At 47.1% G+C, this 13661-nt stretch overlaps 1 protein-coding gene across 1 annotated transcript in view; it reads left to right on the plus strand.

The window, feature by feature from the left end:
- Positions 1 to 13661, plus strand: part of LOC127621393 (FERM domain-containing protein 3-like) — a 102039-nt gene that overhangs the window by 70542 nt on the left and 17836 nt on the right. The window contains exon 13 of the mRNA XM_052094963.1: positions 8861 to 8985. Coding sequence (XP_051950923.1) covers positions 8861 to 8985 — 125 coding nt within the window. The remainder of the gene's footprint in view (positions 1 to 8860; positions 8986 to 13661) is intronic.

Below are 13661 nucleotides of genomic sequence, written 5' to 3' on the forward strand. Positions count from 1 at the left end.
GATCTTCCTCTCAGTGATCTTGCACTGTCACTCTATCTGCAAGTATTTATTTACTCTAGGTTCTTACTAAGAAACACTAGCATGTTTACCTTTTCAGGTTTCAGGCAGGATCTGAAGCAGCGCAGTTTGGGAAAAATATGGTCATGATGTATCACAGTGTATCTTATGTCGAGAGTGTTAATAAGGTGTTTAAACCCACTGCGCTCCACTGTAGCTATGGGAGCCATATCCTTCACGATGTAGTAACAAATGCCGTTCAACAAAAATCCTTTTCATATTGTGCAGAATTTGTAAATGCTAGTGTTATCGACACCTGCTTTGTGGAGGTACTTGTTACTGGGCGCTTGTCAGTCTCTCTCTTTTTTTGAGCCATGCACTGTTCATATTCGGTAATTGTGATCTCCAAGTGTTGAAACAGATTGGTGGTATTACCTTTGGTCGTTGAAACAGTTTTTCTGCAGTGTTTACATTTGACTGATGCCAAAATGTGTCCAAACGACAGACACTGCGTTTTTCTTTGGTACAACCTGCTCCTGTTGCTCAGTTAACTCGGTGATTGAGTTCGCCTCCATGTTGAATTCCATGCTGCTGACTGGATGGGGCAGAGTCACGTGACCACACTCGGTAGTATGTTTTTAAAGGGAAATTAGTAACCGGATTAAAAAAACGAATTAATCGACATGGGAAAATTACGTCGGTTAGAGGTTCTGAATTTCGGTTTCAATTACTTTTCGATTAATCGTCCAGCCCTACTTCAAAGAGTTCTCATCAAAAAATCCACCACGTGCAGCAATGACAGCTTTGCAGATCCTTGCACCTTACAGTCTAGCTGATCCCACAAAAGCTCAATTGGTTTGATTCATTACACTCTTTTCCAATTATCTGTTGTCTAATGTGTGTTTCTTTGCCCACTCTAACCTTTTTTTTATGTATCAAAACGTTTGGTTACGTATGTAATCTCTGTTCCCTGAGGGAGGGAACGACACGTTGTGTCTGAGAAGCGACACTAGGGGTCTCACTTGAGCGCCGATATTCACCTCTGACCTATTGAAAAGGGCCAATGGGAGTTGGCAGTCAGTATTTGCATACCCCGCCCCCGGACATACGGGTATTTAAGCGGGGCAAATACGGAAGTTTAGTCAGGATTTTTCTGAGGAGCCGGAATGGTCCGGCCACAACAGTGGCTCGGTTCAGTGACATGGCGGAGGAAAGACACAACGTGTCGTTCCCTCCCTCGGGGAACGGAGGTTACATACGTAACCAAACGTTCCCCTTCTGTCGCTCTCTCCACGTTGTGTCGGAGAAGCGACACTAGGGGACCCATTCCAATCTTGCCATGTGCTGAACCATGTACGTGAACCGCCGATACAGAGGCGGGCAGGGATTTCATCCAGTGCCGCGCATCGTCTGTACCTGGCTGCACGTACCCTTCCCCAATGCCCCATAAGAACATCAGAGTCCTTCTAGTTACCCTGGGAGGGGAACAAAGCGACGTTTGCCAACATGGGAACGGGCCAGCCTGGCTGGGCCTCTTTTCTCTCTATGTTTCTCGCATAGAGCAATCACGGCCGGGGCCCTTACACGCATATAGAGAAGGGGGTCTTACCCAGACCCTGCGGAGACCACACCTGCCCTTTTTCTTGGGGAGGAAAAGTGGTAGACATGTCACACGGCCGTCTTAGGGCTCGTGTGGAAAGTATGGTGCGGTGGTAGATCCAGCCTCGAAAGGGGGGAGTTGCTACAGCACGGCGACCAAGGCAGCTGTAACTGCCTAAGGGAGACCCAGGGGTCCGCTCGTAAGGGGACAGAACCGTGGAATTACACACAGGGGAGTCCGAGCAGGAGGCCTTACCTGTGGAGCACCTATACCAGTACAGGGTAGCCATCAGGGTACCCGCAGTGGCTTGGGTCGGCGAGTTCCTCCGCTGAACCGTGGACCCGGAGGGCTGGGGAGGAATCGACCAGGGGCCCGACTCGGAGTGGGGCGCCCTGGGAAGAAGGCGCACTACTTTACCTTGACGTCAGGAAAAGGGCGCTGGGCGCAAGCGATCCACCCGGCCGGTCTACGTGTTACCGAGTTCTACGGGCTCGGACCTGAAAAAACACGAGACACAACCGACTCAACGCGGAGGTTGTAAAACCTTGCGAAGGTGTTGGGTGTTGCCCAACCCGCGGCTCTACAGATGTCTGCTAGGGAGGTGCCCTTGGCCAGTGCCCACGAGGACACAACACCCCTTGTTGAGTGAGCTCGGACCCGCAAGGGTAGGGGCACGGCCTGGGTGTGATAAGCCAGTGTGATGGCGTCGACAACCCAGTGGGCGAGCCTCTGTTTGGAGACGGCATTCCCTTTCTGCCGTCCCCCAAAGCAGATATAGAGCTGCTCAGAGCGTCTGGTGCTCTGTGTGCGGTCCAGGTAAATGCGCAGGGCGCGCACTGGACACAGCAATGAAAGGGCTGGGTTCGCCTCCTCCCGGGGCAGCACTTGCAGGTTCACTACCTGATCTCGGAATGGTGTGGTAGGAACCTTGGGCACATAGCCCGGTCGCGGTCTTAGGATCACAGACGTATCTGCCGGACCGAACTCCAGGCAAGTGTCGCTGACAGAGAACGCTTGCAGGTCCCCGACCCTCTTGATGGAGGCGAGCGCGATCAGCAGGGCCGTCTTAAGAGAGAGGGCCCTGAGTCCAACTGATTCGAGCGGCTCGAAGGGAGGTCTCTGGAGTCCTGCCAAGACTACTGAGAGATCCCAGGAGGGAACTAGGCCTGGCCGGGAGGGATTCAACCTCCGGGCGCCTCTCAGGAACCTGAGGATCAGGTCGTGCTTACCCAAAGACTTGCCGTCTACAGGATCGTGGTGGGCGGCGATAGCGGCAACATACACCTTGAGGGTGGACGGGGACAGCCTCCTGTCCAGCCTCTCCTGTAGGAACAGAAGCACTGACCTAATCGCGTATCTCTGCGGGACTTCGGCTCGGGAAGAACACCAATCTGCGAACAAGCACCACTTTAAGGCGTAAAGGTGCCTGGTAGAGGGGGCTCTGGCTTGGTTGATTGTATTCACAATGGTCGCCGGTAAGCCGGCTAGCTCTTCTGCGTCCCGTCCAGGGACCAGTCGTAGAGGTTCCAGAGGTCTGGGCGAAGGTCCCAGAGCTTGCCCCGTCCCTGAGAGAGGAGGTCCTTTCTCAGGGGAAACCGCCCGAGGGCCAGCTGTGTGCCAGTGCGTCTGTCCCGAGGGGAGCCTTTGTTAGGGCATACCAGAGCGGGCAGTGTGAGGTTTCCTGGGCGGCGAACAGGTCTACCTGGGCCTTACCAAACCGTTCCCAAATCAGCTGGACCGACTGGGGGTGAAGCCTCCACTCCCCGCCGGGCAGGTGTTGTCGTGATAGCGCGTCCGCTACGACGTTGAGCTTGCTGGGGATGTGAGTGGCACGCAGCGACTTGAGGCTCCATAGGAGGAGACGGCGGGCGAGTTGTGACATGTGGCGGGAGCGTACGCCGCCTTGGCGATTTATGTACGCCACCACCGTGGTGCTGTCCGATCTCACGAGGACATGTTTGTCCCGAACTAATGGGAGGAACTTCCTGAGAGCAAGAAGGATGGTCAACAACTCCAGGCAATTGATGTGCCAACGCAGCGGGGCCCCTTTCCAACAGCCCGCTGCTGCGTGCCCGCTGCAGACGGCACCCCACCCGGACCGGGAGGCGTCGGTTGTGACCAGAACGCGTCGGGACACCTGCTGCAGGGGCACTCCTGCCCATAGCAAGGGTTGGAGTGTTTTGAGGCAGGCGGGGGTGATCCTTACCCGATGCGTGCCGTGGTGCCATGCTTGTCTCAGGACTCGAGTCTGGAGCCAGTGCTGGAGTGGTCTCAGATGCATCAACCCCAACGGCGCGACCGCCGCGGAGGACGCCATATGCCCCAGGAGCCTCTGGAAAAGTTTTAAAGGGACCACTGTGCCTGGCTTGAAGGAAGCGAGGCAGTCCAGCACCGACTGAGCACGCTCGCTCGTGAGGCGTGTTGTCATTGAGACTGAGTCTAACTCCAACCCGAGAAAAGAGATGCTCTGAACCGGAGTGAGCTTGGTCTTTTCCCAGTTGACCTGAAGCCCCAAGCGGCTGAGGTGCCGGAGCACCTGGTCTCTGTGTGTGCATAGTAACTCTCGAGAGTGTGCTAGGATGAGCCAGTCGTCGAGGTAGTTGAGAATCGCGGATGCCGGCTACTCGTGAGCGGGCAAGGGCCGCCTCTGCGACTTTCGTGAACACGCGAGGGGACAGAGACAGGCCGAAGGGGAGGACTTTGTACTGAAACGCCTGGCCGTCGAACGCGAACCGTAAGAAGGGTCGGTGTCGTGGCAGAATTGAGACGTGGAAGTACGCGTCCTTCAGGTCTACCGCTGCGAACCAATCTAGATGCTGAACGCCAGCCAGAATATTTCTCTGCGTGAGCATTTTGAATGGGAGTTTTAACAAGGCCCGATTGAAAACTCGCAAGTCCAGGATTGGTCCTAAGTCGCCGCCTTTCTTGGGTACAATGAAGTAAGGGCTGTAGAAACCCTTCCTCATTTCGGTTGGAGGGACAGGCTCTACCGCACCCTTGGCTAAGAGGGTCGCGATTTCCGTGCGCAGGGAACTGGCATGCTCGGCGTGTACTGCGGAAAAGCGGACGCCCCTGAAGGGGGGCAGGAGCCGGGCAAACTGAATTGCGTAACCGAGTCGAATGGTCCGGTGCAGCCAGCATGATGCATTGGGAAGCAAAAGCCACGCTTCCCAGCTCTGCGCTAGGGGCACCAAAGGGACGAGTATTTTGGACGTACCCGGCGGGGCCTCGCAGCGGGGCGGAACAGGTAATGCAGCGTCGGGCGGCTTCGTTGCAGCCTGAGGCTGAGGTGCTGAGAATAGACTCAAAGCACTTACCTTGCTCCGCACGCCCGGCAGGGGTTGGGTTCTTGACTGAGGAGGAGGTCTGATGTTGGCGTCCTCTGGACTCGTCTGAACCGGCCGGCCGGGGGACAGTCGTGGGCAGGCGGAAGGCGGGATTGCCGCGTCCGGTGTACCTGGACTGTTGTGATCTGAAAGCACATTGCCGTGAAAACGGCATTTGCGGGCCAGGTGACCCAGAGGCAAAGGAAATAGCTCTTTTATTGAGAATGTGGGTACCACAGCCCCGTCAGGGGTGTGGCAAATGAAAAACAAAGGATTCTCCTCCTGGCCCTCCACCGGGGACGGAGCGGTCTTACCACCTCCGGAGCTAACGTCTTTGGCTCTGGGTCGGCTGTCTCAGGAACGCTTGGGAGCCTTCCGGGTCCTGGAGGGGTTCGTGAGACAAGGGGCGTGCTCGCCTGCGGAGTGCTCGACGCTGGGGCTGAGAGCTGGGCCCGGGTTGAGGCGGAGCAGGAGCTGGTTTCCTCGCAGGGGGACGCCCTCGGCGGGCAGACGGGGCAGGGCCCATAGCGGCATGTCTGCGGCGGGGCATGATGTGCGAAATGGCCTCCGTCTGCTTCTTCACCGCGGAGAACTGTTGGGCGAAGTCCTCGACGGTGTCACCGAAAAGGCCAATCTGGGAGACAGGTGCGTCCAGGAAGCGGTTCTTGTCAGCCTCACGCATCTCGACCAGGTTGAGCCAAAGATGGCGTTCCTGGACCACTAGGGTGGCCATCATCTGTCCGAGTGCCTGCGCTGTGGCCTTCGTCGCTCTCAGGGCAAGGTCGGTCGCTGAGCGCAGTTCCTGCAGCACATCAGGATTAGGTCCACCCCCGTGCATGTTTCTGAGAGCTTTGGCCTGGTGGACTTGCAGGAGGGCCATCGCATGCAGGGCGGAGGCAGCGCGTCCAGCCGTAGTGTAGGCCTTCGCTTTGAGCGAGGATGTTTTCCTACAAGGCTTGGATGGGAGTACGGGGCGACCCCGCCAGGAGGTAGGGCTACCGGGGCATTGATGGTGCGCAACTGCCCTATCGACCTGGGGAATCGCGTCGTACCCGTGGCGCTCTCCGCTGTCGAGGGTGGAGAGAGTGGAGCGGGTGGCACCTAGACGAGCGGAGAGCGGGGCTCTCCACGTGAGGTCAGCTCATCATGCACCTCCGGGAAGAAAGGGACCGGGGATGCGAGGCCGCGAACGGCGCTGCCCCCAGGAACCAATCATCCAACCGAGAAGGCTGTGGGGAGGATGGAGGGTTCCAATCCAACCCCACGCTCAAGGCGGCCCGGGCAAGCATGTCGGACATCTGAGCATCGGCCTCAGCCTGGGTCTGCTGGCCCGAAGGCGGCAGTCCAGGGGAGTCCTCGGCATCAGACATCGCACTCTCCGATGCAGCGGCGAGCTCATCTGCCTCGGACTCGGGAGGATAGACAGCCAGGCCGTGAGGCGAGCTGCTATCGCCACGAGCGTGGACGGAGACCAGCGAGCGTGTCGGGGAACGGGAGGTTCGAGGGGGGTTACCCGGCAAAACAGCACCCGCTGCCGCCCACAAATCGCCCCCAGCGCCAACCGCACTGTCCTCAATCCCGTGGGAAGAAGGAGCAATGCGGGGTGCAGCTGGGGTGGCTTGCTTTCTGTTGAAAGCAAGCCGCGACCGCAACGTGGTCTTGGTTATGTTCTCGCAGTGAGAACATGAACCATCCACAAACGCCGCCTCGGTGTGATCGCAGCCCAAACACACGAGACAGCGCCTGTGGCCGTCTGAAGCGGAGAGCACTCTACCGCATCCAGGAACGACACAGGGGCGGAAAGGCATCTTTAAAAAGACGCGTCCTTAAAAGGACGTTCAACGCCGCTGTGTTTGCGCTTTTAGAGGAAATTACTCTTTTAGTAAAAACTCTTTTAATACACAGTGTGTGTGTGTATGTGTCTGCGCTGACGAAGCGCTCAGGGGCAACATTGCACGCCGTGCAATGAGAAGGAGAAAGCCGCTGTTGTGCGCCGTCAAGATCCAACAGCATGCAGATCGTCAGAGGAAAACAGGAACGTTTGAGTGGTGTGTAACTCGCAGCACACTGCAGACAGACCATCGGCTCCTAAGAAATTTTCTGACTAAACTTCCGTATTTGCCCCGCTTAAATACCTGTATGTCCGGGGGCAGGGTATGCAAATACTGACTGCCAACTCCCATTGGCCCTTTTCAATAGGTCAGAGGTGAATATCGGCGCTCAAGAGAGACCCCTAGTGTCGCTTCTCCGACACAACGTGGAGAGAGCGACAGAAGGGGAAGTGGCTTTTCTGCCTGATTTATGGACTTGAAATTTTTACTTTAGATCTCCATTCATTCCCACTTATTATTTTATTTATTTATTTATTTATTTTTTTACTTTGCTTACAATTTCCTGTATTTGCCCTCCTGTTAACTATTCTGGATGTTTATCTGTTAAAATATACAGTTTTTAATAAAGAATAAAAAAAAAGTGGCTTTTCTTTGCAATTCTTCCCATAAGGCCTGCACCCCTGAGTCTTCTCTTTACTGTTGTATATGAAACTGTTGTTGAGCGGGTAGAATTCAATGAAGCTGTCAGCTGAGGACATGTGAGGCATCCATTTCTCAAACTAGAGACTCTGATGTACATATCCGCTTCTTTAGTTGTACATCTGGCCTTCCACATCTCTTTCTGTCCTTGTTAGAGCCAGTTGTCCTTTGTCTTTAAAAACTTTAGTGTACACCTTTGTATGAAATTTTCAGTTTTTTGGCAATTTCAAGCTGATGAGTTTCTAGAGAAAGCTGTTTCTTTTTTGCCATTGTTGACCTAATATTGACTTTAAGACATGCCAGTGTATTGCATACTGTGGCAACTCAAAAACAAACACAAAGACAATGTAAAGACAAATAGCTTTCAACTGTGTTTGATATAATGGCAAGTGATTTTTTAGTACCAAATTAGCAATTAGCATGATTATTCAAGGATAAGGTGTTGGAGAGATGGCTGCTGGAAATGGGGCCTGTCTAGATTTAATCAAAAATGACTTTTTTTCAAATAGTGATGTGCTGGTTTTTACATCAGTAATGTCCTGACTATACTTTGTGATCAATTGAATGCCACTGTGGTAAATTAAAGTTCCTTCCAAAACAGCAAAATCTGTACATTATTTCAAAATGTTGTCTGCTAGTGTATCTTGATGCAAGTTAACCAGACAGTAACAGGCACACAATTCTTCCTTCATGTAAACTAAATTGCATGACAGTTTAGTGTACAATAGAGTTCAATTACCCACTCTCGATAAACATCTGATCATTTATATCCATCATCCCAGGAAAAAAAAATTTTATGTACTAATCTAGAAATCCTTTTATTTTCTGTATAGTCACAGTTCAAACAGTACAGATGCAATGAAAACTCAAAGCGTCTCCAGATGAAATCACGCAGCAGCGCTGCTTACCCCTTGCGCACACACACACACACACATACATACACACACACACATATTTGAAATGGGTGATTCTCTTTGGATACTTTGTTTTATTTTATTACTCTTAAGGGAAAATTAGTGCAATCCTCTGAGTTGCTGGCTAGCAGCTAGTTTGTTTACAAATGGCGACTGTGGACTCCTCTCCTTTCTCAAAGCTATTTATACATCATAGGTTTTTGAACAATTACAGGCTGCAGCACCTCCCACCATATCTATAGGCCCCAAAAGTACCTACCTCGGAGTAGGAGCTAAAAATGTCCCCTAAAATGGTTTCGAAGACAACAAAATGTGCTAGTCCTTGGGAAAAGTACCTAAAATGGGCTTTAGTACCTACAGTGGGAAATGGCCCTTTTAGTAGCATTATATTATTCCCTGAAGTCCACTTGGCACTATTATTATTCAAGAATTCTTGCCCCCAAAACAGCCGTAATTTGAACTTTCTTTGTTTTTCTCCTTTGCTTGTTTCAGGTGTCAGTTTGGTGAAAGCAGAAGCTTTATTTCTCTTAGTCATAAACAGCTTATAATGAACATGGAGCCCCTCTTACCAGCACTCAGTTCCTGCCGGGAATACAGAGAAACCTCAGCAGACAATGGTAACACACAACACATGCTGTTTTATGATCATATACACCTTAAAACAACTGAGCCTGTTCCAAACCCTACTGAACCGCCTTCCTGCATCCTAACAGAAATAGAACCCCATAAGTGACTAATTTGGAACACAACATGAACATATGGTTGGTAGGTCAGCCTTTAAAGATTTATAAGCAACTGTTGATACTAGATTGAGTTTGACGTTAGCATGTTGCTATGCTAACAACACAATATTTGAGTAAGCATAAAAAGTATAGCAGACACACATATTGGGTAAAATGCTCTATTTCTAATTAGATTTAACTGTTTGTATCTACACTTGATACACCTAGCTCACTAGATTTTGGAACAGAGCTATGGTGTTGACAGCAGTTCTCAGGGGATCTTATAAAATTGAGCTGGTCTCTGGAGGCTCCAATCAGAGGGTTATAAATACTCATGTGATTATCCCAGCAGACACCATGTTAGCGGTGATTATAAAGAGGCATGCTCGGGCGTGTGCAGTGAGAGTAGACATGAACTCATACATTTTGAAGCCGCTGGTTAAATTCAAGTTCTTCAATCAATTCGTTTAGACATTTAAACTCTATTCATTCTGGGTAGAGTAAAGGAGCGGACTGATTAGAACGTTTACAACGTTACCGTTGATTTGGTGGAGTGTTCTAGTCACGTGAGTCAGAGGTGAAAGCGTTGGGCTACATTTGAGGAGTCTGCAATCAATCTTAAGCCCCATACGGATCGAGTTACCAGATGAGAGGGCAAGGTTTTAAGCACTGAATATCACATAGGCCCATCTCAGGCCTTTCCTTTACATCTTGTACAAACACAGGGTGAATTCCAGGAAGGGGACATGACTTGTGGGGTCGTTCCAAATGAAAGTGAGCACAGGAATCTTTTCACAATGGACCCTCCCACAGGGGCATTAGCAAAGTGCACAACATGTTATTTTGTTTTTTATGATCATGTTATCCTAACCCACAGTCTCCACACATTAATATGCTCATCAATTTATTTGTAGCATTATCCCTAAATGCTTCTCCCAGCTGGACAAATTACCATATCATTTATGAATATGTTTGCCTGCTGGTTGTTTGCCATCACTAATCTATCCTTTACAGTGCCTAATGTTCATTATAAAACAGATATTGTGAACCACATCCGATCGTGCCTAAATACACCCTTACCCATGGGCTCTTGTGGCTTAATGCTTTATCATAATTATCATTACAACTTTATTGCCTACATGCTTGCAAATACAGTGTGCCCAAAAATTATTTGAGCACTTAAGCCACACTTAAATGTTTGAATAAAATGCATTGGATAGCAAAATACCAAACCAATGGGACAACAAACAAATGTTTTTTAGTGGATGTACTGTATAAAGTCAGTTCCTCTTAAAGGGATAGTTCACCCAAAAATGATGCCATCCCAGATGTGTTTGACTTTGTCTTCTACTGAACACAAAGATTTTTAGAAGAATATTTCAGCTCTCTAGTCCATAGAATGCAAGTGAATGGTGCCCAGAAATGTGAAGCTCCAAAAAGCATATAAAGGCTTTTATTAATATTAATGTTAAACAATTTATATTGATCTGGCAATTGCCAGGCCATTGCTATGTGGTTGATAATATGTTTTGAGTGGTTTCTAGGTGAATGCTTACTGGTCCAAGTCAATAGAACCCACTGCAATGTATTTATCAGGTGAAAATTGTTATTCCAGTTGCTTAGAAAAGTAATAGCACACATCTCCTCAATGCACCAAAGAAACAGTGCACTAAAATATAATACTTTTAGTTTGCTGTTTTGAAAAACATGACTAATTGCAAGCACCACTAAAAATGATCATGTCAAGAAGACCTCCAAAGCTGCAATTATTGTAAATGTAAGAAGCATTTACAACAGAAGTTAACAAAACGTTTGTTTTTCTGCAATACAAAATTACAAGGGATTGTGTTCAAGTCTTTTAGGACAAATGCTATTTCCATTCACAAGAACAGTGATTTATGCTTGAATATCTGGCTTCACTTTGGATCACTGGATCTGACAGTCATAGACGTTTGTGGCTTTTTGGGGATTGGACATTTTTAACTCAAGAAAGTGACATTATCATGACTTTTTATTAAAATGTACTATTTGCTGGCTCTCCTCTTAGCTATCAGAGTGTTGGGAACACTTTATAATAAGTACATGATTTTAAAGTATTTGTAAAGCATTAGTTAATAGTTAACTGATCATTTATAAATAATTGTTTTACATTATTGATATATTAATAAGCTATGTACAAATAGTTTGTTATTCATTTATATTCACTGTAGCAAATAATTTTTTATTGTTAGTTCATTTATGGGGACCTGGGTAGCTCAACGATTATTGACGCTGACTACCACCTCTGGAGTCATGAGTTCGAATCCAGGCTGTGCTGAGTCTCCAGCCAGGTCTCCTAAGCAACCAAATTGGCCCGGTTGCTAGGGAGGTTGGAGTCACATGGGGTAACCTCCTCGTGGTCGTGATTTGTTGTTCTCGCTCTCAATGGGGCGTGTGGTAAGTTGTGCGTGAATCGCGGAGAGTAGCATGAGCCTCCACATGAGGAGTCTCCGTAGTGACATGCACAACCGTATGTTGCCGTAATACCTAACTGATATATTTTAGTTGTTGTAAACCAGTGGCAAAGAAGTGTTTAAGAGAACATGAAAAAGGCACAAAGTCATAGTTAATAAAGAAATTAAATATGTAATTAATTGGATTTACATTTAAACAATGTATTTGTTACTGAAAAACACTTTTAAAAACACTTACTATTAAAGCCATTATTACTTAATAAATGTCCTAATAAAGCATTTTCGTGACCTAATCTAAAGTGAGAAATATTTATGCATAATTAAACATTTATTAATGATCCATTACTCTGAAAACTTTGCCATGAAATAAGCATCTCCACAGCATCTCAATCATGAAGAGGAAACATCCAGAGATACTAAAGCAGCATGTTCCATCCTATTAAGATTTATGAGCAGACTTGTTCTACTTCTTACTATTACTCAGATTTCCAATTATAATTACTGTATAATTCAGCTTCATATGTGGACCTATTATAAATATTTAATTACATTTAATCAGATTCCAGAAGGAAAGTCAAAATCCCTCCGCTACAGTCTGCCAGTGTGCTCTGGAAATAGCCAGCACATCACATGACAGTGATGAAATGGTAAATAATGATAAAAGAACAGAAATAGGAAATGGCATGCAACATTATATTATTGAATTTAACGATATTTTGCTTATTAAGTGTCTATTAAACGTCATTAGTATTGTCATGCAGACTGCTGCCAAAGTGAACGAGCGACATTGTCACGCCATACATGTTACTTTTCTCAGCGCTGGGCTGAATGGAACAATCACAGTCATTTGTGGTTAGTGAATAGGGCATTTTATTTAATAATTTTCCAGAGATTGCTGGGGTGGATTTGTATCGCATGTACCAATCCATGAGGTAAAAAGATACAAGTACAGTATTTAATGTACAAATGTCTGCAGTATCACAAAACATCCTAAGATTTGAATATTGGTCAACAATAAATTCAGCTTTCAGGATTCAGACCAGGAAGCGCCCCATCAGGAAGACAACAAATTTGATCTAAATCACCACTTTGGTTACAAGTTTCAATGATCTAAATTCAATATTCAATACATCAAATCTTTTATTACTTCAAAGAAAATGCAAATATTTAAGTTTGCAAGGAAAAAATATCTATGAAAGATTTTTTTCCTAATTCTGTTTTGTTTTCCCAAATACTGTTTTCCATTTTAATTTATTTTTCTGAATTCCATGTTTAAAATATTAATTAATTGTTTTTATCAAAGAGATGACTAATAAATTAATTAATGAAGCATTCATCAAATGAAAATATTTAGTGCTTCGATCACATTGTCAAATCACGTGAGCACAACAGAGCACATGCTAATGAGATTTGCTTAAATATAATTATTCATGAAATAATAATGAACATTTTCATAATAATACAAATAATAATTATTAAAATGAACATTGCATTTTTACTATGCAGTAGTAATATATTTCAGTAGTAAATTCTTAAATTTCATGTGTCCGTTTATCACTTCCAGATAAGCTCATGATTATTACACTGTAACAGGCTGCAATTTAATTAAATAAATAGTCTGGATAAATAAATGTGCTGTGCACTTCATATTAAATGAGAGCATTCTGCATGACCTAATCTAAAGTGAGAGCTATATATGCCTAATTAAACATTTATTAACATGGTTCAACTGTAAGTATGGCCAGCTGGCCTGGGGCCAGTGTGAGTGTTTTGACCATTCAAGTTAGTACTATGTTGTCACCATGTGTTGTACATGTGTCCTAGTATGATTATTAAACCTTTCATACATACAGTCACACATATGTGACAGTTAATAACTGGGCCCCACAGAGTAGCATCACATATGTGTTTCTGCAACAGCCAGTTACGTTACAAGCTGCCAGAATCAAATAGAACGCCGACACAGCGTGCCTAGTCATAATGTGGTGTTTCGCTTTGAAGCGTGATGCACAAGAGCACTGGATTTTTCTTCTGCAGTGCCCCCTGGTTATTTTTGCACGTCACACTGCACAGCCGTGTGTATGTGCATGCGTAACAACAGACTTGGCTGCGTGCATC

The sequence above is a fragment of the Xyrauchen texanus genome, chromosome 27 (genome assembly GCF_025860055.1).
Source record: "Xyrauchen texanus isolate HMW12.3.18 chromosome 27, RBS_HiC_50CHRs, whole genome shotgun sequence".
NCBI lineage: Eukaryota > Metazoa > Chordata > Actinopteri > Cypriniformes > Catostomidae > Xyrauchen > Xyrauchen texanus.